The 25,417-nt window shown below is 40.5% G+C and overlaps 1 protein-coding gene across 6 annotated transcripts in view; it reads right to left on the bottom strand.

Annotated features, from left to right (window-relative positions):
* The window catches only part of DGKI (diacylglycerol kinase iota), a 228,521-nt gene that overhangs the window by 52,982 nt on the left and 150,122 nt on the right, over positions 1-25,417 (bottom strand). For all 6 annotated transcript variants that reach the window (XM_056341498.1, XM_056341499.1, XM_056341500.1 and 3 more), the window contains 7 exons: positions 24,460-24,560; positions 13,946-14,025; positions 12,071-12,115; positions 6,837-6,906; positions 5,259-5,299; positions 3,360-3,487; positions 2,664-2,789 (listed from right to left, as the gene is read on the bottom strand). In XM_056341498.1, the coding sequence (XP_056197473.1) occupies positions 2,664-2,789; positions 3,360-3,487; positions 5,259-5,299; positions 6,837-6,906; positions 12,071-12,115; positions 13,946-14,025; positions 24,460-24,560 (591 nt within the window). The remainder of the gene's footprint in view (positions 1-2,663; positions 2,790-3,359; positions 3,488-5,258; positions 5,300-6,836; positions 6,907-12,070; positions 12,116-13,945; positions 14,026-24,459; positions 24,561-25,417) is intronic.

The raw sequence follows: 25,417 nt of genomic DNA, 5'->3' as shown, positions 1-25,417 counted from the left end.
GACAGAAGGAAGGCAGGCACAAACTTTCCATTAATTTTAGTAATGCAACCTGAGGTACACAGAAAGCCTGTTTCCTCAGTTTCCAGCCCTTCACTCTCTTTTCAGTCTCCTTGTAATGGCCTCCCAGCAGCCCATCGTACTTCAAGTGGACATGCATAGAATGAGGAGCCCGTTGTTACTGACCATTTGTGAAAACCTTGTTGTAAAACTGCATCATTCAAAAATTCTGTCAGGGAAATTGAGGGGAGAAGCCAGTCCTCCAGAGCAACATCCAACTGCCTTACATGCAATTACACTTTGCTTTCTCCACTGCAATCCCACACCTCATTTACTGTACACCTTACACCTTGCCAGCAAATGAGGCAGTGTCTAAACATACTTCAGAGCTCCCACCAGTAAAATAAATAACCTGCATCAGCCCAGAGCTCTAGATTCTGGAGAGAAACAGCCACAGACCCTTTCCGCCATGCCCCTAACCTGTCTCACTCATCTCTTACCTATCTGCATGCCACGTCCTCTGCCTCTTTGTTATTCCCATTCTGATTCCTCAGTTATCTGAATGTCCCCCGTGCTCCTAATTGCCAGCTCCCATCCCCTAACCCCGCTCTTCAAGTTCCTGCACACCCTTTTTGTTTCTACTCCTTTGGCTCTTGCAACTTGTTTTCGCTGTTCCTCTGTACACCTTTTCCTGACCGACCTCTATTTGACCACAATGGCTGCTTCGCTCTCCTCCTTGCTGCTGGACATCAGCAGGTGAGAAGCGCAGACCCCTTCCCTCAGCCCAGTGGGCACCCCTGCAACTATTATTAAGCACGGGGGGTGGGGGGCATAACTCCTCTGTGAGCACGTGCAGACAAACTTTGGAAAGCAAAGCTCTGGAGTCTGAGCTATCTCCAAAGCACACGAACCACCTCATCAGCAGGGCAAACCCAGGGGTACTTTTCTCAGGACAGGAAAAGGCACCTCCCTGGTACTACAGCGACACTTTATTACATGTCAAGCCTCCAAACTTCATTGCAATGAAGTTCATTCCATCACCAGCACTAAAATGTCTCAGGAAACCACTGCTGGATTTATTTATTTTAAGGCAGGTAATTTAAAGCAGCACATTTGCCATGAATCTTGTCTTCAGAAACAACTGAGCTTTTCTGCAAAAGTTTTAACTAAACGAAAAAGAGAAAGAATCAGTCAAAGACTGAGTTTGACCACAAAAAATTTCATCCAAAACAATTAAAAGTTTAGATAAGCTATAAAGAAAATAATACCTCACAGTAGGCAGTGACAGGTATGCTTTACTCTGGGCAGCACTACTGACTTTGCTTGTAATTAATAAATCTACCAAACATAATTGTTCCAGCTAAACATACACTTCCAGTCATGCTGACGTAAACAAAATAATCCTCTTATCAATTAGAAGTTAGTCCACATGTTGTCACCATCTCTCCACACTGCCTAGAAGTGCCTAAGCATCATTTTTCTCCCAGCTTTGCCAGCTCCAAATTTTGGGCCCTGCCATTCCAGTCTGTAGAAAACTGAACTTGAATTCACCATCCTTCACATTGCAAAGAGCACAAAATCAAGAACTGATCCAGAATCCCACAGGGTAATGGGAGAAAACCAGGTGAGTGTGTCCTGGCAGTGCTACTCAGAACACCCTTTCTCACCATGACATCTCTTTCTACTGTCAGCAGCTTCCAGTTTGTAGCCACACAACTATGCAGCCTCCCATCCACTGCATCTGCCCTGGAGCTGTACTTGGCAGGCACCTTGCAGCCCCCCTCCCCACACATCCAAGACAGAAAGTCAAACTGAAAGAACACCACATGGTCACTATTTCAAATTTCTCTATACTAAGTTTTAAAACCGGTTCACAGGGATCCAGACACAGTAGAACTAGAAACATAAAGTATAATTGATGTACACAATTACACATTATGTACATGGGGAGGGGGGAAAAACAACCCCAAAAACCCAGAATTTTTCAAAGCCAGCAACAGAATTCAGACAGGTGCTTCCCAGCTCAGCTTTTTTAGCAATTATGGATCTACCACTGGATTCAAAAATCTAAAGCAAAAGGACAAAAACGCTGAGAACCATTTCTAAAATAGGGAAGAAGAAGAAGAGATGCTTTTACAGAAATCTGAACATGGCCAACAGGATTGTGGTGGTAGAAATCTCTTACATGGGGGATGTATGAGTTAAACCACTGTTTAATCATCATACACCAAAAATAGTATCTCTGGTTCAAGGTTATATGAAAACTATTGCCTACACCTTTGCAAGTAAGTACCATTTGTAGAGGTTTCTGCTTTGTCACACTGCAGGGCTACCTTAAGGGTGAGTGCTTCGGTCTGTCTCAGAATCAATTGCCATGAAGGTTCTCTTAGCTGGAACTTCAGGCACCCAAAATAATGTCTTTACTTTTGGAAACTTGGATCTAGGTTTATTAAGAGTGCAGGGTGCCACAGACAAAAAAACAAAGGCAAGAACATATAATAATGGAGAAAGAGAAAGAAACAGAAGGGAGGAGCAAACTAGAAAAAGCAAAAGGACTTCTGTAATTTCGGCATTGGCACAATTCATTAGGTTTAAAGGAACCACTAGGAGCTGTGTGGTGACGGTGACAGTGCATCATCAAGCAGAAAAATGCAGAGGGCTCTTACTGCAGCATATGGGTCTGGCTGGCGTCCTTTTGTTTGTCAGGTACCTCGTAGTGAGGGGAAATCTTGCCAAGGCCGCTGTCGCTCAGCATCCTCTTCCGAACCGCAGGGTTCCACCGATCTGATATTCTATGGAGGGAAAAAGGAAGAGAAAGGCATTCACCCCTCAGAAATTTTCTCACATACTCCACTTTGAAGTTTTCTTATGCTTACTGGTTCCCAGCACTTTTCAGTCCATAGAAAGCTAAAATAGTTTAATTCGCTATGAGACTAAGACTGTTCCTAAAGATGAATAGGAGCATTTCTGGTCTGCCCAGAGGCTGAGAAGAAACAGAGACACCATCATTCTTAGGCACAAAGGGCTTCAGGGCCTTACACAGTGTCATCAGAGCCCTGACTGGGCAGAGAAGGGGTTTGTAACTCAATCGATGCAGATTTATGGCAGGACAGATACATCAGGGAGTGTGAGGAGGTTGAAAGATGCCAAAGTCCATTAGTTCTGCTGTGTGCTCCAGGACACCTAATGAAGTAAATGTTATTCAACTGTCCTGTCATTACCATGGCAGCATCTGATCCTGTCCCCAGCTCCTCACCTAAGATCTGCCCTCCCACATCTCCCAGTCCTTCAGAAAAAGGGACTAGGAAAGAGATGTCCCACTCTAATACGGCTGCTGAAAGCCAGATCCCAGCACCACTCACCCAGAGGCCTGCTCCACTACCAGATCAGGCATTCCTGGTGGTGTCCCCACCTGCTGTGACATTACCAGTTCTGGGTCCAGAATAAAAATCTCGTCCTGCGAAATTTCCGTCACAAAGTGCAAATGTTCCTGTTGGAGTGATACAAGGAACAAATAACAAACCTGCAGCATCACGGGTCTCTCAGAGCAGCCAGTTGGCTATGGGAAAGCTGGGTGCACATCAGGGTCTCTGAAGCACATTCATGGGACTCTGTGTTTTTATATATATATATATATATACACATATACCCTCACTGAAACCAATGCCACTGAAGTCATCAATAAATATTTCATCAATTTCAAACACAATTCCCAACCAGCAAGCCTCACTCTCACAGCAATACTTAAAAGGCTGCTGCTCAGACTCCATGTCATTCAGCTGTAAAACTGGAGGTCTACCTAAAAAGCCAAGGACTGCATTTCAAAATGAGAACCAGCACCTATGGTCTGCCCTCCAACGATGGCTGACAGAAATTTTCGTTGTCTGGGGGTACTCTCCAAGACCACCGCTGCTTGTACATTCTGGTTTCACATCTCCATTACCAAAGCTCTCTTTCTCAATCCCTCTTTTTTGTTACTGACACTGAAGGCTCATTGTCCTTCAAAAAACACCATGTGAGTAGGTCTGTCTACGTAGGTGAATGAGCAGGAAACTTCCCACAGTTTGTGCGCTGGAGACATCACACAGTATTATCTTTTCCCCAGAGAAACACAGGGCAAAGGAGTAGGAGGGAAAAACAACCAATTGTACACAGTCAAGTATTGCAGAAATGCAGAAAAAGCTAGAGTCACATCGCCCAGTTTAACCTCTAGCACAGGGGTCCTCAAACTACGGCCCGTGGGCTGGGTACAGCCCCCCAGGGTCCTCAATCCGGCCCCCGGTATTTACAGAACCCCCTGCCCCCCCCCCCGCCGGGGGTTGGGGGGAACCAAGCAGCCGCAGATGACTGCCTGCCACTGCATCCGCGTGCCGGCCCCCTGGTTAAAAAGTTTGAGGACCCCTGCTTTAGCAGCATCTTCTTCACCCTTGCTTTCCAGATGTTAAAGTACAAGCTCATCAAAGCATTTATATGACTGTGTGCAAAGAAGTCCCATGCAGACATTGAACCTGGGACCTCTGAACCAAAGCCACAGCTCCTCCTGCTCAAACTAGACCACCAGCTGCTTTTGCTAGGAAACAGTCATATGTCCATGTGATTTAGGAACAACTTGCACAGTTCTCAGGGGGACCAGAAACAAATGACCACTGTGTGAAATCAACAGTTTGCACTTAATGCTGAGCCACTAATTGGCCAGTTCCGGCTACAAACCAGAAGCACCAAAAGATCTGTAAAATTTTCAAAGGTCTTTTAGAAAATAGATTCAGATTGTCAAATCTATACCACAGGTTTGAATCCAACTGAGTTACACACTGGTTTAGGATTCCTTACGAATATTTGATTCATAATTCTCAATTTGTAACATCACCCTAATTTCCATAGCTATTCCATGTCACACACACATAGGATCAAGATTTCTGATGACTAAAAGCATCAGTGAAAACAAACTCAAATAATCTGGTGCCACACAGATGCCCTTAGTAAGGCTTGATAAGGATGACAAATGTAGAAAATTCTGATCTGTACATCAGATTGGTAGTAAACAGAAGGGCAGATTGTCAGTAGATATAGAACTTCAGTGAAATGACATGAATTACATCAACTAAAAATGGCCCAGAATTTTTTATCTACTTTTCATGAGACATCAGTAGCATTTTAGAACACACAGGAGGAATGAAAGATCATTCATTTTAAACTGCATTTGACATAGCCTAAAAAAAAAAAAAAAAATCCATAGAAATGGTAACTGAATAAAGCTTTACCTGAGATCTGTCAATGCGGTAAAAACGATCAGCAGAAGTTGCTGCAAGACAGAAACAACAGAGCCCCAGTGAAGAAAATGGCCTGAGCAGAACCACATGGACAAGATGGGCTGAGCTAACAGCACCACCACTTAAGGCAACCTCTTTATCAGCGAAATCACACTGTTTTCACAAGAACATAATCTGATTCATTATGTCCGTATTCCTATCCCGTTAAATAGTGAATTTAAAGGTGAGGTTTAACAGAACAATATTCACCAAAACTATTAACTTAAAGTATATATTTTAAAAATGTGTAAACTGGATTTCAGGCTTATAAACCGAATTGATTAGATTAAAATGTGACAGAAAAAGCTGCATTGTTCTGATGAGAATATAGCAAGTACATAATGAAATTGATGGGTCTAATAGGATTAATTCAAATTTTGGATCTAAAGAACAATAGCGTGCTCAGGAACTCTTTGTAAATCACATGCATGGCCACAGACATTCACCATGAATTACCAATATGCTCAAGGAAAATTTATGCTATTAATGAAAAACACATTAAAATAGAGGAGAGTCACTAAATAAAGTACCTATTAGGAATCTTGTCACTGCCAAATAATTTATATTACTAAACCTAAAAGTATTTTATTACCTACGACGTGTTTCATCAGATGTGGGGGTTTTGTTTCTGCTTTGCATTCAGTTTGGCTGGTGAAATTAGATTTGTTCATTCTGGACTTTTGACGCAAGAGCACAGTGATGTAGCATTGTGGGTTTTGGCACTGCAAGGGTCTATCAAATCCCTAAAGACAAAACCCGAATGCATCTACCCACTCAGCTTTCTCCAAAACCCAAACAGATTCTCAGTATGTTTTTTATCAACTTCCCTCATGAGAGACAAGGAAAAGCAATTAGAACTTGCCAAGGAGAAATTGTTTTTGTTTACAACAATAAAAATTTCAATCTCCTCATCCCGAAGCTTTTGCAAAAGCAGATGCCATCCATTTTAGCTGCTAATTTCAGTGCTCTGGAGCCTGATGTAAAGCACAGATAAGCTGTCTGCTTTGACAAAGCCTGGGTCAAATACAAGCACAGTTCCCAGGGACTTACATGAAGTGCTTTTGAAGCGTAGTTTTACAGGGAAAGGGAGATACATTTCCATCACCTAAACACCATAAGTACCTAAACACTATAGTACTTAAAGAGAAACCAGAGTGAAAAATGCAGCCTTTCCAGCAGCAGCACACTGCCACAAGCAGCTGCGCTCTGAGTCCCGGCAATACCATGCAGTAAGTGCTGCTCATCACAGCAGAGACACTAACAAACCAAATCTGTAACCACACTTAGAAGAACGTGTCTCCTGGGGCAGAGGGGACAAAGCTACAGTAGACATTTTGATGCTAGATGAAAGGAGGCCTGATTCATTTTTCAGAGAGGAAAGGGGGGAACTCAGCTCCATTTTTTTATGTGCTTAGTGTAACAAGAAGGAACAGTTACCCCTCCACAGTAACACTTTCAGATGCACCGTCCTTTACATGCACACCAGAAGCCAGCAGCATGCTAGGCACAAGAGAAGGGAGATGCACTTACCATCTAGGAAGCACCATCTGGGAGACAGCCTCTGAACGGAAAGTACTCTGGGGAAAGAGCTTTCTTGGTCCTGAATAGGGCAGGGAAATTACATTAAAAACCAACCAACAAACTTTTTTTTCTCTCTAAAAAGGACTGTTTTCTAGTATCTGCTTTTTTTTTCATTTTGTTCTACTGACATCGCACAATGTGCAAAGCCTACAATAACCCAAACCCACTGGATTTGCTTCTCACTGACATCAGGGCTTGACTGTAATACAGAACAGAGTAAACTGATATAGTTAGCTTCAGCCACATCCTCAGCTATTCCCTTCCCTTCAGCTCAGCAACATGAAAAAGCTTTGCATAAAAAACAACTTTCTCAGCTGTCTACACTCCCCCTTATTTGTGGAGACACAGGAACAGAGAGCAGTGAAAGAGGTCAAAGATACACATCAGTATCAAACAACAGCCATGAACTCTAATTACCATGTTTGTTTCTTGTGTGTCAGTCACCCTCCTTTATTCTAGCTCAATATTTTTACATTCTTTCCCTCTCCTGACCTGCCACTCAAAGCAACTGCCCACTTTACCTGTCTCTGCTATCCCAAATGCACATCGGGGTAAAAAAAAAATTATCCTCTGCTTCCAGAATACAGAGAGTGCAGACCTGGGGACCACCACCAGCCAAGCACAGACATCCTACATCAACATGCCCCTGTTCTAGCTAAAAAGACCTGCTTCTTGAGAGCCAACAGACATTACTTCAGGAACCAAACCAAATGACTGGGGAGGAACAATGACTTTCTTCCTGACCTGTACTCACCAAGGAGTCAAACGGGCTGCCCGTTGCTTTTTCAGCTCTCACTGAGCTGGAGAGGCAAAAAGGATCTCAGAAAGCAGAGGGTGGCCACAGCTCTGCTCCATGCTGCCAGCGGATGGCCAGCCAACTTCCTAAAGCCACTGCGACACAATGTTTAAACACAAACAGATTTGCACAGGGCAAAACACAACAGCATGGATCTTGGCCACACACCCAAAATTTGTATAGAGCCAGATTCTACCCTTATTTACATCTTCAGCAGTAAAATCAGCACATCTATAAATGATGTAAATTCAGGCACATACTGGCTCAGGATTAAACTTTACTCCTCCTTCAGACAACAGACTACAGAGTGGTATACCAAATCACAAGGCGAGAAAGGAAAAAGAAGCAGCAATGGGGAGGAAAGGTACCTTTGAGAAAAGCGTTGCTGTGCATGGAAAGCACAGAATGTGAATAATGTATATGTACATATATTATAACATGGGCATAGATTGGTGAAAACAGACCAGGGTACAGTATCTCACTGGGACTTCAAATATCACACAGGAGCCCAGCACCTCTCCTGAAAGCAGGATGCAGGACAAACAATTTTTGTATTGGGAATTGTACAGCTTTATCAGATCAGCCACTGTTTGAAGGTCCAACATCAGAAAGTAAAGGCTGGCTGCAAGAGTGAGTTCCAAAGAGATTTCAACAATCACAGGTTTTCAGCTAGATGGGACAACAGGGCTATGAAAGCTTAACCCCTAGCATAACGCAGAAATCCACAACTTTAGTCTGAGCTACAGCAGACCTTGAAGAAAGGCACCCAGCCTAACTGAGAGACTCCAAGTGACACAAAAGCCACCACTCCCTCAGGCACGTGGCACCATGCGCATGGTTTGAAGAAGGAAAGCGAGGCTGCTGTGTATACAAGAGGAAACATACAGAAACGCCAACACAAAACGGAAGTTTAGGGTGTATTAAACACATCCAACACATCTGAAACATTTATGCAGTCTCAGAAGTTCACTTTCCTATATATTTTCCTCTGCTTTTACTGCCCAGTGCTTACATCGTTATGAAAACCTAGAATTAATAGATATTTCTCAGCAATTTATCTTACTGTTTTGCACATCTGACATTTTCTAAAATACTTCTTATCCGAGTAGCCATGTGTGAGAAGAGTTATGAAAAAAATAAAAGAATATATTGACAGAAAAATGGGAGTTTCATCAGCTCAATTCCCCAGGCTACCCAGACTCATGTCAGTAAGACCATGGGGAAGAAGCAGTTTGCTTTCTTCATCCTGGGGAGAATCTCAAAGGAACGCTGAAGGAAGTTGTCATTTCTGGGTAAAACAGATCAAACAATTTTCAGATTAATTACAGAGCAAATAATGCCTTCATAACGTTAAGAGGCAGACAATGCTCTTTGATTTACTTAAAGGTACCTGACACTTTTTCAGCCACCTGAGAAAAAGTGAGGTCATGCTGATGTTGTTCAGATACACACAAGCAGCTTTCCCAGTGTCCCGGTCAGCAGGGTGCCTGCACGCACTATGTGCTGTTTTCAAGCAGCTCTGATGATGATTATTTGATAGACACTCATTTCTCAGCCATTTGAACGCATATCAGCGCCTGGCATGCTGCTGCTGCAAAATGTTATTAATTTCATTTGGTATCATGACAGCTTTTGCAAGATTCATCTTATTAGCTTTTGCCTCTGAAATTGCCTGGAACCATCTATTACTGCCTTTCCCTTCTGGTTATCCAGGACAGAAAAGCAAAGATGGCTCCAGACAACTCATCTGTTTTCTCCTCAGTACCCTAAAGTCTGGCTACAGTCCTAGCAACAGATCTTGTCTGAAATGTCACTACAGCATCTTACAGACGTTGCTTGACTGAAAAAAATGCATACACATATGTCTTCTGATGCATGTTACACACCTGCATCTATAGCCACCCTGACAAAAATAAAACAGCCTCAATTGTCTCCCACATTTAGGGATTTCACTTGATCTCATAAACCTTGCTCTCATGTACAGGTTTTTGTCTCCAACCTCTGTGCATTATCAGACAGATGAAGTGTACATTGTGTACATAACAACAGTGTAACATTCCATAAAGTGAACTATTTCTGCACACAGGGACTAAATAACATATCTCAGTGGTTTACACATCAGCTTTACAATACACCTATGTCTTTCTCTAATATGGGCTTATGGAGTTATGGGATGCTTAGATTTCCTTGTGGCGCAACTGAGGTATATGTGGGAGAGCCAAGGATTTTCTGAAATCCATTAGGTTTGCTAATATCTATACATCCACATGCAAAAAGCTTTATGTATCTTAATATTTAACCCGCTATTTGATGACAGGTAAGGACTGGGACACAAAGGGAGAAAGGAAGAAAGCATCCAAAGATAACAGTGCATACTAAAAAGGTAGATGATACAAAGAGGAAAAATGAGTAAAAAATCATAGTCCTAGCAGAGTACATAATGCTGGGAAAACAAACATAGGGGTAATGCTGGTAAATGTAAATTCAAGTCACAAATTTTGTATTGTGGTATGCTCCTTCCAAGACTTCATTAAAGTTCAACTGTAGAACTTGCTTGGGAAGTCTCGGGCCCATGAGAAAGATGCTTTATGAGCAATAAACTTATTAGAGAAACAAAACAGAATGAAAAACCACTCTAGCAACAATTTTCCCATTTGCACCTGGGCTTGCTGATGTTTCTTGCTGACTCCCCACTTTTTGAGCTGCAGAGGAATCGTGCAACAGAACTGCATTTATGAGACTTAAAAGTACCCATGACACCTTATTAGCAAGGTAAAAAGACAGTTCCATCAACTCGAGCACCTTATTCATGCCCTTTATCCCCTGTTCTTTCCCCTCTCTGTAATATGTAAGGGATACCAGCAAAAATGGAACAAACCTCATTTTAACCTAACAAGACAGTTTGTAGAAATGCCCCACTGAGAATAAACCAATGTTTGAAGAATCCAGGATAAACAAGCACTGAATACACAACACAGGGGGGGTGCATTCAAGATGTAGCATCATAAAAAATAGATTGCATGTTAGGGATTTCACAGTGATGTGCACTAGAGAAGACATTTTGGCAGTTAATTTATATACTGCTATAACTGCAGAGGTTAAGAGCCAAGTATGGGGCTGATTTCTGACATTTTATACCTTCTTTTGGCCCTCCCCATACACACAGATTTAATTCTTCATTTTACCTCAGGCAGTTTCCTATGCATGGAGCAGTCAGCAGCCACTTAGGTTAATTTATAATGAGTGGAACAGAATAATACATGCTGGTTTATTAGCCAATTCATTAGACACTAACACTGCTCTAAAACTCAGTTTCAGGGCAATGATTGATACAAATTTCAAAAATATGAGGTTAATATTGGACAGGGAAATGCAGAAACAAACCATGAACCGGTATGAGAAGGCAACTCCAAGAACACATGCCAAATTGCACTTTCTCATAATGTCTTCCTGCAATCAGCGCATTTACAGGCGTTCTTGCCAAACTGGAATTCTGTATCACCTAGGTAATCATTTAAATTATCTGCAGTTTTGCCGCAAATGGTTCCTGTTAGCTGGATCTCCAATCACTTTCTCAGTGAACTCACTCCTGCTGATCCCAAGACTCACATTGTTAAATCTAGGAAAAGGCTACCAACACTGTGCAAACTTGTGCTGGGTCAGCTGACCAAGTTTTTGTGTCAAGTCTCTGTGCTAATAACGCCAGATCAGCTCAAGAGTCAGTAGAGTTAGTCTGCGTTAGTTTGCTCCCAATCTAGGCACTGTGCAGTGCAATATCTTACTGAGAGAAATATGGATTCTTGAACAGTACTTCCAACTGTAAAGGCAAGTTCTGGCATTACATAAATTGTAGAATAAAGTTGTAAAATGCACAGACACCAATTTTAAAAACTAGCCACTTAGAACTAGAATACATTTGTCCCATGTAAAAGACACATCTTTACCCAAGATGGATTAAAAAAACCCTACTCTGAAGATTATGTTAAACTAAAAGTAGATGACTGGTGGTGAAAGACTATTAGTACAGCTATGCAATATAACGTGTTATTGCTCAGTTTCTCAGACAGAGAAACAATTTTACTTTTGTCATTTTTCCTATAGGATATATTCTCTCATTCACTTCAATATGCAAGGCACTGCTATTACAATACCGCTCACATCATTGTGCTGCGCTGATTTTAAAGATGATTCCATAAGGTTTGCAAGGAAAAGGATTGTCTGAGAGAAAGCAGAATGAACCTCTGACATTTGAGGGTAAATGATAATCAGAAATTCACCTAACATACAGGTATCTAACAAAAAAAAACCCTGGATTCAGATTCAAAGAGTGCAGTCCACATTGTTAAGCCTCTTTTTGTTCTGATATTAAAAGGAAAGCTTATCTTACCTGGTAATGAACTCTCTGTGTAGTAGAAGTTACTGACTGTAGGTCCTAGCAGGAGGATGAAAGACACAGTGATGATGAAAATAAAATTACACCAACAAGAGTTGCTTGCAGTTCTACTGTCTGAAGTGGTTACGCAAACACAAACAATTTTACAGGTATTTCTCGCTGGTTTTAAGCATATGAAACAAACACCACTGAATAGTCATGGAAAGGTCACTTAAAGTTTAAATTTGCGTGCATTTTGTCAACAGAAAATTTTTAAAAATATAGAAATTATGTTAATGAATCTTTATATATCACAGACTTATTTGTTGCATGAAAACTATCTAAATTTAGAGTATCAGCAACAAAATGAAAGAAAAGATGACAAATCTATAATTATTTTTTCCCCAACTATTTCTGAGTAATTAATGCACTAAAGAAAATCACTGGCAGTTCTGCCTGGTTTAAGACAGCCTCATGGCAGGGAGATCATGTCCTGCTAAATACCCTGGTATTTAGCAGGGTTCAGGAATCTAATTTATTTTAATAGACGTTTTGTCAAATAGTTTTATAGCTCATGACATAGCCTACCACAAAGCCTGGTCTACAAACCACAGCTCGCCAGCTGGCATGCAGGTTGGCAGAGTGCAGAAAACCTTGGCGCCTCCATTCCCAGCAAACGGGTCTGAGCCACATCAAACACACAAAAAAGTAGTACAAACCCTGCAAAAGGCTGGAGAAACACAGTTCCTCTACAACCACTATAGGTAAACTCAACCAGAACTTCTAGCTGTGCTTCCTCCAGGGCTGTACAACTACTTGCCTCCCAATACAAGCCATTAAGTTGCCTGAGCTCAGTATGAGATTGCATTTGTAAACTGCTAAGAACACCATCACAATTATTTTATTGTAATTTTCTATCACCGGATACTTTAAATATGCATCACCTTACAACATGGCTTTATGTCTGATAATAGCCACACCTTAAGTCTGAATGTTCAGAACTGCATTTGATGAAGGGGATCCTGACTGAAAAGCAAAAGAAGTGGAAGTCTGTGGTGAGATACTAAGGCCCATTCAGGCTGCAAGTGCAGTTCCAAAACCACAGGGAAGTCAGTGGCTCCCAAAATTGATCAGAGGGTTCACAGCTCCTATGTAAATTGGACTACCTATTTAGAAACCTACGTTAATGTCCTCACACTTGTAAATGTTGTTGAAAGACATAAGTAAAAGATTAAATAAAGTCAGAGACAGTATATGAATGAAGATCCATTAGTTTTATCATCAAAGACTTATGCAATGAAAATTATTCAGGTAATGGGGCATTTGGAGTCTCCATTTCCCAGACTTTATTGTAGAGTGAACTCTCATGAGGCAAGGTGTTCAAGACAATAAGAGCAACATTATTATTAGTTGCATGAGCATATATTTCTGTGTATTTCGAAATTTCTAGTTGATATTTGTACTGTTTATTGGTGTCTCAGATTGGTCCATTAGAGAATAACATTTGCATAATTAGACCCACTTGAAAACCACAATGTTTATCCTTACATAACACACTTTCTCATCAATAATTTATGCAATTCCAGCGAGGTATATGGAAAGTCCTGGTATTCCAATCCAATTCAAGGGAAAGTAAATACACCCATACATATCAACTCTGTTATCACTTAAAAGGGATCCATATGACTTTCCATTTCCTGTTTAGAAAATATTTTTCAGCGTCACTCCTGCTTTTATTATCATATCATTACTCTAAAGTTTCTTGTCAGTGGTAGGCAAATTGCAGTGCTCTTAACTTAGGGTTGTTGCAACTATTAGACCTCTGCACTCAGAACTGAAAGCAGCATAATATAGATTAATACGTGATACCTAAATTCACAAAAAACTCACCTCTTGTAGACGGTCAATGTACATACGACAGGTCTCCAAGTCACAGTCTCCTCGTACAACTATAATTCCTAAGGGAATGGCTGAAAAATAAAGAAAAGCGTCTTTAACTGAAGTCTCTTGAACTTATAGAAGACTTGCAATATACTTTGGACTTTATTTTAAATGTCCTCACAAAAGCTTTCTATTCTCTAAATCTTAACAGCTATTTAAAAACAGGAACATATTATTTATCATTTGTTTCATCCATTTATAATTATCAAAGCTAAAAAGATTCAGTCACATTGCGTACTTCATTGTCTGATGTTAACATCAATTATTAACTACAAAGAAAGGAACATACCCCAGGGCAAGTGTTTAGGGGCATACTCTCATACATTGAAATGAGAGTGATATTTCATTTTCAGAACTCCTGAAAGTGTACAAAAATGATTTAAAGTAATGAAAGTCACAGCCTGTTTTCAGAGAAAAAAGTCCTGCATAATGTTAGAGGTAACGCTGCTTTCAAATCAAACCAGACATTATTCCATCTACGCACAAAACTGACACAACCTCTCCATATTTTCTCACAGGGGAAAAAAAAAGAGAAAAAGATAATTTTAAAAATACAGCAAAAAATGCCCTCAGATGAGGGCAGTGTTTTTAATAACAGGGGGTTTCGGTTTCCACAGCCGATCTGCTACTATAGCCAAAAAAATATCCAAAACAAACCCACAAAAAGAACAAAAAAAGAAAAAAAAATTATACGTGAGTCTACAGGAAGGTACCCAGAGAGCTACCTACTAAGATCTCATTAAATAATAAGAAAACAAGTGAAAACACTTGAGTACCTGCTTTTCTAAAACTGAATCACTGAATGAAGTTCTTTTTTCACCCTGGAGGGTCTTTACTCAAACAATGGCTCAAAAAAGTAGAGGAGCAGCAGGAAAGATATTTAAGTCCTCAGATGGAATATTCCAGAAAGAGAGCAGAATATCAACTCATAAACAATTTTGGTAACTGGATAACAAGCAGCAATATAAAGTTACTGACATTTCCGAGATAAATAGGAAAAACAACTGTGCTGCAGCCCCTCCTGCCATTCAGAAGAAGTTGATTAAAAGGGAGAGATATTTATCCACTGAGAAGCTCTCCATTCTGATAAGAGAACAAGACAGCGCTAAAAGATAATGGTGAACATGGCTCATGTTTTTGTGGCCCAGCAAGGCTCAAAGCCCAGAGAGAAGCTCAGTGGTTTCAGAGAGGAGAGCAGGGGAGCACCGATGGCAGTCACAGTCGTTAACAGGCCTCAGAGGCCCGCACAGGGCGCTGGGGACACATCAGCAATGCTGCCAGCATCACACTCGGAAAGCAATCTGAACAGCAGAAGAGCTATGAACCCGGGTAAAGCAGAAACAGGGGAAAAAAGCTGGAAGGAGAAACAAGAACATAAAGAAGGGATAAGCAAGAAGACTAGGGAAGAAGGGAAGAGCTCGCACACCTCCCCAAGCAACACTGACACCCAAGAGTGATGCCAAACCGCCTCTGCATTTTCAGAAAGGCCAAAAGGCAACAGCACTCACTGCGGCCTCCCAGGATTTTTCATTACAGAACAGAGACTGAGAGACAAGTGGCCAAAAGGAGGGTCAGTCACACGGTTCGCTTTACACGCGCCGATGCTCTGGGTTACAGACTGATTCTCTTTGCTTAGCGTTTATTATAGCTTAACCTGCTCTGACAGGAGACCCTTAAGCTCTTTGTAGAGAGTACTTAATGGCTATCTAGTTTCAATTCAGCAGATCCCTCTGCAGTCCTTACCAAAAGAAGTGTTTGTTAAATTCATTTATAGCACTAAAAAGCGAATTGCAGCAGACACAGCCACACCTCCAATAGCTACAGAGCACTAGGGAGCTACACTGCTGGCTCAGAAACTGTCACCACAGATTTTGCCTCTTCCGTCAAATCCCTTTCTTCATAGAGGTGTATATGCACTCAACGGGGACCAAAGCTTTGACCTGCTGAAACAGCACAGCTAACAGAACTGAAATTTTAACTATCACCATTCCTGACAGACCAAAGGAGAAGGACCTACAGAGCATTTGGAATTCTAAAAAAATCCACCCAAATGTCCGAAATGAAAACAGTAACACATAATATATAACTTAGCAGTGACATTGATGGGCCTCATGTAAAAAGGGAAGAAGTCAATTATGATTCATAGATTTAATTAAATTATGTCCCACCTATTCTTGACAATTCTGGAGTTCTGGGTTGGGTGACTTCATCCTTAAAAAGAAATGTGAAGCTTTTCCTCCCTGGAAATCCTGAATTAGCATGACCTATGGCTTTTAGGGTCAAAGGCTAGCTAAGGGATAAGGTGCAAGAGGGGAGTCTCAAAATGGCTCCATTCCACATGGTTCACACTCCTTTGAAAAACCTTTGAAGTCATTACTGGATAACACTACAGTATATGCCAAAGTGTTGCCTGCTAAAGGGTTTTTTTTGTTTGGGATTTTTTGTGGGTTTTTTTGTTGGTTTTGTTTAGGTTTTTTTGCAAGACCCATTTGGCTTTCAGAAAAGAAAATATTTCCAGCCCTCATTTTTATCATAAACTGCAGTAAAAACGCACAATGCACCACACAGCCAAGATATTCAAAGTGCTTCAACAATAGATGCTGTTTGAAAACAAAGGAAATCCATAATGATTAAGAATGGGGTTAAAACTATGGGGTTGTTGCTCATTCCAAATATAGGGCAATGCTGTGCAGTAGGGGCAAAATGAGTTGTTATGACAGATTAATTAAAGGCATGAAGTTAACACACATGGCATTCACTATCATTGTGGACATTTTCATCCAGGAATAAAGGGCTTCTACCTGTTCTGAACAGCTCCGTGTGGATGGGGATGTGGACAGAAAAGTGCTGTGGGGGACAGTGGTTACTAGATAGGCCAGACAAGAGATGGAAAGACAAAGGCTTATATTAAAAGCACAGGCACTGCAGAGCAATTTTCCCATTCACCCACACACTGCCCACTCCTGTGAATATATGGGTATATCCACACATGGGAATATGCCAAAAACGAAGGGATAGTCTCAGATCATGAGCCAAGCCACAGCATTCAAGTGCCAGACATTTTTCTCCCAAGGCGCCTGCTCTTCTGGCCGCTTGCATCCAGCCCCCAGTTTCTTTTCATCATTCAGGGAGTACAAAGGACTTTGTCCAGTGAGCTGCAGATACAACCTCTAACATTGTGGAGATGAGCAGCAGTGCAAGAACCCCCAGAGATGAGACAGGCAGACAGCTGCTTCATATTCTGAACCAGTACTGCAGAAAGCTTTTTGTTCCCAGCAACACTAACCAAAATCAAGCATCAGTGGGAGGAGGGTTTGGTAGATGCAGCAGTATAGCTAGCATGATGCTCTAATTAACTGCCAGATTAGTAGTGATTTCCAAAGTCCCCAGGAAATTAGCTGTGGAATTTATAAACGATGACTAAATCTTCTACCTATTAACTGCCCATTATGCTGAATACCTAAAGCTAGTGAATTCTTTAATAGTATTGAGGACACAAATAGAAGCCAGAATATACTGCACGTGGCACCATGAAGAAAAAATAAAATTCAATTAACTTCCCCATTTATTGTTATGAAAGGATTCAATCTGTGATCTAAACACCATGATTAACCCACTCAAATCCCAAACAAAACAGCCTTAAGACAGCTCATTAAGGTAGATGTGAATGCCAGGAAAACTCATTCTGAGTCTGACATACCTCAGGGGACCTGGAAGATTAGATATCGGGCTGTAAATGTTTAATGTAGCAAATAAAGGATCCTCACTACTAAAGATTTATAAGAATGTCATTTTCCTGAGGGGTTTCCACTGGTATTAAAAACATAAAGGACCAAGTAAATTCTTGGGACAGAATTCTAAAATATTCAGACATTTATATTAAGAGGTTTGGCTTTCCCAGTATGGTTTTAATACAACTGAGTTTGTACAAAAGGATTTTCTTACCACACAAATCTAAGCCATGTGCTTCTTCAGATCCCTTTTGTTTATTATACTGACAAAACCTAAGCCTCCTTAGTTGCTAGTTTTCTTAACACTAGTGGTCTACTTTGAAAATCCTCACATGTCAGGAGATAAAACACAGACTAAACCAGATCACATCTGAGAAGGCAGTCATCCCCTCCAGGCTCTCAGTGGCTTCTCCAATACCCTGCCACAAAAAGGAAGAAGTGGTCCAAGTAAATGAAGAAAGAAGTTGTCCCAAACACCACACAAAAAGGAACAGGTTATAGAAAGAAAACTACAAAGAGCTCAGAACTGAAACTGGCAGAGAATGGGTATCGGGACTAAGAGCTGAAAGAAGAGGTCTGGCTGAACAATGAATAAGGACTTCTGCTTAAGAAAAAGAACAGGAATCTCAGCTGAGAGATCTGCAGAAACAGACTAAGACAGGCATGAAGGATGTGTGTGGGATGAGATAGCTGAAGGGGTCAAACAGGACTGAAAAGGTAAGAGGAAATCAAATCAGAAAAGGAAGGGAAAAAAAAAGAAAAAAGGAAATGACAAAAGTAGAATATGGACAGAAAAGTCTATACCAGAAAAACAAACTATAGCATGATTTTCTGGAAAGTCTGGAATGGAACTTAATAGTCTTGTGTCTTCCCAGTCCTCTAGGGTAAACGTGTTTATTTCAATTTGGAATACTGTTCATCTCTTCTAGTTTAAAGGAGATGACAAACTTACAGGTGACAGTTGCCCCCACTAGCTCAAAAGGTAGAGAGCTGTGTTGAATGTAGATATGCCCCACATGGTGTCAAGTGAGGGTAGATTTAGATAAGGAAAAAATTCTTCACAATGAGGGTGGTGAGACACTGAAACAGGTTGCCCAGAGAAGCTGTGGATGTCCCATCTCTGGATGAGTTCAAGGTTAGGGGCTTTACGCAACATAATTTATTGGAAGATGTCCCTGCCCATGGCAGAGGAGTTGGAAGTAGACGATCTTTAACTTCCCACCCAAACCATTCTCTGATTCTATAGCTCAGTGATATGAAGTTTCAATGGTTTGGATTTACTCCTTTCCCCAAACCCAGGCAATGACATACCCTGTTAAATAAATATTACTATGACTACAAAATCAAGAACTCGAAGTTAGAAAAAGCCAAGATTAAAACTGCCTGTTTAAGCATCTGTCTGTATGCATTGTACTATAGCCTTTAATTATCCAACCGCATCCTGTTTGTTCTGTTGGACTCCTGTGTCTTTCTAATCTTTGCACATGTGGGTATTGGTGTCAGTCAAAGCGAGAAGTGTAATTCACTGTGCTGTCTGGACAAAGCCGGCAAGGTCTCATCCATCAGAAGGCAAAAAGAGATATTCCCTTTGACATAAGCAATGCCTTTGGAAACTTCCTGTTTGTTTTTGTCATTTCTGTTGAAGTTACAAACATTTATCAGTGGTTTGTATCTGTATACACCAGCATGAAAATCTGGGAGTTCACTGGCAATGGAGTTCCCAATATTTAACTCACTACTGACTTCCAACCTTCCTGATTTTGTCTTGCTGGGTGACTTTAAGCAACCCATTCAGCCATCCCATTTTCAGATCTTCCTAAATCACTGTGACAGATATGCATGTATTAGCTAACATCTACACAACACATACTGAGAAAACAAAGCAAAGCAGTGACTTTTAAGCAGAGTGAAATTTAATAGACAGTCTGTACATAATGCTGCCTTTTACAGAGCATCTACAGATAAGCCACCACGTCCCCTAAAAGACCTCCTGACAAATAAATGGTCATTAGTGTTTCCTTTACAGGATGGAAGAGAAGTCTTGTAGGTACCCAACTCAGCTCACCTAAATCTGTCCAGATCAAAGTCACTTCCCAGCATGAATACATTTTCTTCAGCAGCCAATCTCCCTTGTACTGATTCCATCTGCTAAAATTCAGGTTTCCCTCATCATACCACCTAGAAGGAGGTACTCTGCTGTCCTCTACCCTTTACATTATGGATATTCAGGATGTAAATACCAAGTCATCAGTATTGACCTTTTCTTATGTAGCTATACATAAGAATAGTCTCCAAATTAACCCCACCTACCATATCCCTGAGCTTTAAAGAGTCAGAATACATTCCACAGATCAAGGGTTCTCAAACTGTGGTAAGTGCATCACTGGTATGAGGAAGCTACAGTATTCAAGAGGACAGAAGGAACAGCTGCCTCTATGTAAAAGACAGTGTGAGAGACCTGGAGCCATTAGAGAGCTCAGAGTTATTTCTGATACTGCCACCACTGCGAGTCAGGTATGATTTCTCCTTAATCTTAGTGGTATCAAGCAAACCAAGATTGTTCTCCATGGGTAGTGCATAGAAAACGACAAGTTAAGGGCAATAAGAGCTGATTTATTCTATTAAAAAACACAATATGGACTGTTACAGCTGAAGGTGAGCTATTCACCACTCCATCTCCATGGTACAAATCTATCGCAGTGCTGTCAGGAAAGACTAAGAAGGGTTGAAGATCACTTGGTCACTAACTAGTTTATGGTTGGGTATTTTATTTTATATTTGTTAACATCATTGGTTTCTGTGTATACCTCCATTGTCAGAAATTTCTTAGTAACACTGGAAAGGGGAAAACAGGGTGTCAAACAGAAAGATTTTGCTATTTTAGAAATAACTCAGTTGTTTCCCCACAATGCTGCTTTAGATCACACTGCCCTGCAATAACGGGAATTCAGAGGGTACAGAAGATATGCAGGCAAGAGAGACAGAATTAAGTTCTGTCCATCTAGAAACATCAGTCCAACTGACTTTTTGAATATGATAGTATTGGTTATGGTCATGTAATGTACAGCTATCATGTTGGGCAGAAGGTGGTGAAGCTGGTGACTAGGCTGACAAGTTCTTGGGGTGTGTATAGGGATGTGTTAGAGAAGACAACCACATTTGCAGCAAAGAACATTACATCATAACTAAAATGCCAACATATATCCTGTTCTTAAAGGAGCGCATGGAAGCCTTCACCCCTCCCCACTGAAGGATCAATAAGTGTCCTCTGTACCATCATCAATCATCCCACAGACAATACCGAGACACTGACAGAAGAAAGAATGAAGGAGAACAGAAGGAGCATGCAGAGGGAAGAAACGGACAATTCAGAAACAGCATCTTGGTTAAATGCCAGCAGCAGTGACAAGAAAAGTAGAAAGCAACAGAAGGAGAATGGGCTAAAGAACAGTCATGCCCTTCACAGGACAATATGACATTCTTTAATTGCTCAGGAGGCTTTCAAAATGAGGTGTCTACCTCCAGCAGAGTGAAGATTAATCTTCATGGAACATTTTGTATGACAAGCTGTTATGTATCGGGAAGTGCACTTTTAGGTGAAATAGTTGATAGAATCAAATCAGTATTTCAAGCAAACAAGGGCAGTGAAATGTATTTACTGTCAGTTAAAACAATCCAGATTATTACACTGATGTCAGAGCTTTCAAAACTCTGTTACAGAGACGTGCAACAGGCAAAAACCATAATAGCTTCTTTGCTATTTTTCCTTCAAGGATAACTTGTTCTTAACTGGGTTCCTTTTCCTGTTCAGATTGCTGTGAGATTTTGGTTTCACTTTCCAGCTATTGAGGAAGTTAAAAGTGCTTTTAATCCTTGTGGGCAGGGAACAGATTAAGAATACTATTCTGGAGTTAATATATACATAATCTGCCAAAGCCTGGACAGATATGTAAACTGAGCCTCTTGCAAGCATCTAGTGAGACATTCACGTACCCAAGAGCTACAGTTGTGCTGAAGGAAGCAAACACCACATACAGTAACAGCTCTTGTAGAAACAAGGCCCAATACAAGTGCTCTTGTATTTTGCTAGTGCACAAACATTATCTGCATTTAAATTTTAAATTCAGACTGACAGTTTCTGTTATTCACTTGCCACAGAAATGTATTTATTTCCACTCCCCACCATAATTACTTTGTTTGGTAAAGAAAGAAGTTGCTTCTCCCTCAGCACTTCCCTCCTCCCCCTTTAGTCTAGTAACTTTCAGTAGCAATGCTCCGTGAAATCATTTGCTGATGAGGACACAGATAGCATGCTTATTTCATATAAGCATTTAGCATATGATAGAGCCAGGCAGGCACCAATCCATGGAAAACCATTTGAAATGTATCCAACTAGCTATGTCAGAAATGCAATTTAAAAGGCTATCTGCTCCTCTTAAAAGGAAGATTTATGTGATTTTCCAACTCCCTTCCTTATAAAAACTTAAATTATGTAGTCCTCTAGTAGAGCTTAATTACTGGCTATGACTCCATTTCCAGAAGAGAGGCAAGCACCTTGCAGTAAGTCACAAGAAAACTCTGCCATCAGTGAACCAGAGGGATTTTCCATTTCTTACTTCACGGAAATCAAGTTGCTGGGTAGAATATTTAATACAGTTTGGTTTCAGACTGTTTAAAGAGCACTTCTCTTCCTGTACATAATTTTCTTCATGTAATCAGAATCATCCAGAAGTCCTGAAATCAGAATCAGAGTCCTGAAAACTAAAGGCTGGACAATTCTCATAGCAGATAGTTCTGTTGTATGTCTAGAGAAGTAGGCTGTGTATGCTGTAAGTTATATGTCCTTACGCAAGACATTCCTAATAACTGCAAAGAGTAAAGTGAGGTATCTTTCCTGATTTATTTTAGGTTCATGAGGATATTATATGCTTTCTCATATTTTTATGTAAAAACAGTAATGCACAAGCATTACTGACACAGCTAAAGGAGGACAGATAGGAAAAACAACTTCATGAAAAATGTTTGAGGAAAATACTCCAGTCCATCTGTGTTATATTACCAACCTAGCCATGCACTAACTTGGAAGACAGACAAAATGGTCTTACTGCAAATGCCCTGCCAATGCCCAAAAGCAATCATTTTAACTCTTGATGGATAAACATCTACTTTTTGAATTAAAACATCTTAAGCACGTATCCAGCAAGTGACCAAATGTGTGTGAAATCTAAAACCAAATCTCAGAGGTGCTAGATCGTTTTCCAGCATCTTTTATAACATTATCATTATGGTATTTTACAGGTCGCAAATAACAAATACGTGTTTGCAACTGCAGTGACAACAATGTAAGAAATATATTTTGTGTCAGAACACATAAATGGCTCTTAAGGGCTGCATAATATATACTAAATACACACAAAATCTACGTCCATGGTGAGGATAGACAAGGATAGTTCTCCACAGATGGGAAACCATAGGAAGAACCATAAAATGAACCAGACTGTTTCTAACAGATTTAGATAAATGTGGGTTCAGTATGGCCTGAAGTCTACTCAAGATCAAATTCAATTTAAACTTGAAGCAAGTTTTTTTTCCAGTGAGCCATAATCCTCATCTTGTTAAAAGTCTTCTCGTCCAGTGATGAAGGCTTTGATCACTTTCACTATGACCAAAATCCACTAACAGAAACTTCAGAAAAAGGCTGTCAGGACCTATATTAAAATTTAAGCCATTTCAGTTCTTTTGCTGGAAGGCAAGCTGGTGAACTGGGAGAATAAGGAGGGGTGGGACTAGAGGAGTGAGAGTGAAACAGTTTAACTATCTTCCAACAGTAAGATAAGCAAACCAATTAAAAGGATTGTCATCCTGTAATTACCAGAGCGCTCTGTATTAGAGAGGGCGCTGAAGCTTTGTTGCACAACAAACAGTCATGCTTGTAATTTAATATGAATAATGAGCCAGATGCACGAACAAGACTATTAAACTGCTATCACAAGCAGCCGTGTCCCTCATTGATTAATGACTCCGTGTGTCACCAAGGAAAGGAACTCCATTTTTAAGTGTGGATTATCATCAATGTTGCCAAAGCAACCACTATCTGCTTTTGACTTACCCCTGAATGTGGCAATTAAACTATTACAAGAGGAAACAAAACAGTGATTATTCTCTTATGTGGAAAACTGAAGACTGTTAAAGAATAAGGGACTGTGGAAGTCAGATTTTTTTCCCCAAGATAAACACACCTGTGCAAGAACCATGCACAAGGTCAGAGCACACTCTCAATACGAAACTTATCATGGTCCCCCACTCAGTTTCAAATTTGATGTTAATCATAAAGTCTGGAATAGTTTCATACACTAGTAGAAACCGAGCAGAACCAATGGAAATACATGAATAAAAGAAAAACACCAACAGGTGTAAACCCCACTTATTTTACAGTAAATAAAATCAACTTGCAGAAAGCATTGTTAAGAAAACAGGTGAATTCTGTACATATGATCTTTGCAGAAAGAGTGTTTGTATAGAAAGAATATGTATGTGCATATACACAGATAGATGAACATACACTCTGTAAGACTCATTCAAAATCTATGCCTGGCCCTGTAATTGGGTGGTTATTTGTTGTTCTGGTGTGGTGGTGGTGTTTTTTGTTTGTTTGTTTGTTTGTTTGTTAATGCAAGATTTGTACAGAATGTTCTACCAAAAGCAGCTACAGCATGGCTCCTTCCAACTTACAAGCTTCTCGGAGTTTTTCCTTGTCGTAGTGTAGCCCCTCATACTCTTGTAAATTAATCCTGTTCACTCTGATCCGCAGGCGATCTGGGATGGAATGAGGACTGCAAAAAAAGAAGAAAGCTTCTTAGACAAAGCATTCCATGGAAGAGCAAAATGAAAACAGGATATGAAGTGATTTTAATCTTCTCTGAAAGAAGCAAGCCTCTTCAAAACTAGACCAACTCCTCACAGGCTCATCACTGCATTTAAAATTATGACTACCCACTGCATAAAACATAGACATTACACCTTAAATGATAAGCAAAATCAAGAATCTCATTTGCTGGCTGTGTGGTCTGGAATTTCAAAGGTTTTTGAGTTCCCTAATCTCTACATAGCTAACCGTCACCCCTCCCCTCAGCAGTTTGCCTTTTTTTTTTTTTTTTTTTTTTTTTAATTCCTAGGGCCCTACTACAGCCAGCAGATCTGCCAAGCTGTGGTTCAAGACACAGATGCTTTCTTAGGAAGTCTCTCAGACCCACCATTCCTCTGCCCATGGGAGCATCCCCCGTCATTCCTGGAGGACCCTCATTCCATCTCTATTCTAGGAAACAGGCAACACAAATGCAGTTGAGAACTAGATTTCCAAAACAGTGAGTCAAATACGCAGAACCCAGGAGGACTTTCAAAAGCAAGCAGCAGTACAGGAACCTCATTTCTACAGATTTCAGTCAGATTTGAATACCTCAACTGTCTATACGATTTTGAAACACTCAGTGGGTCCCTATTCAGAAATTTAAGTGTCCGTATATCGATAGAAAGTTGTCCTGAAAAGCTTTGTTTCAATTTCATGCTGGTTTCCACCTCACCATAATCTGTTACTTGATTTTTTAAGTTTAGTTGAATGCTATGTAAATTAAACTTGGCCACATTTGCATTTTCCACCTTTAAAGAAAGATGGATAACCTGTGTATTATAA

Source organism: Falco biarmicus, chromosome 5, assembly GCF_023638135.1.
Source record: "Falco biarmicus isolate bFalBia1 chromosome 5, bFalBia1.pri, whole genome shotgun sequence".
NCBI classification, from domain to species: Eukaryota; Metazoa; Chordata; class Aves; order Falconiformes; family Falconidae; genus Falco; species Falco biarmicus.
This window is presented reverse-complemented; position numbering and strand designations above follow the sequence as displayed.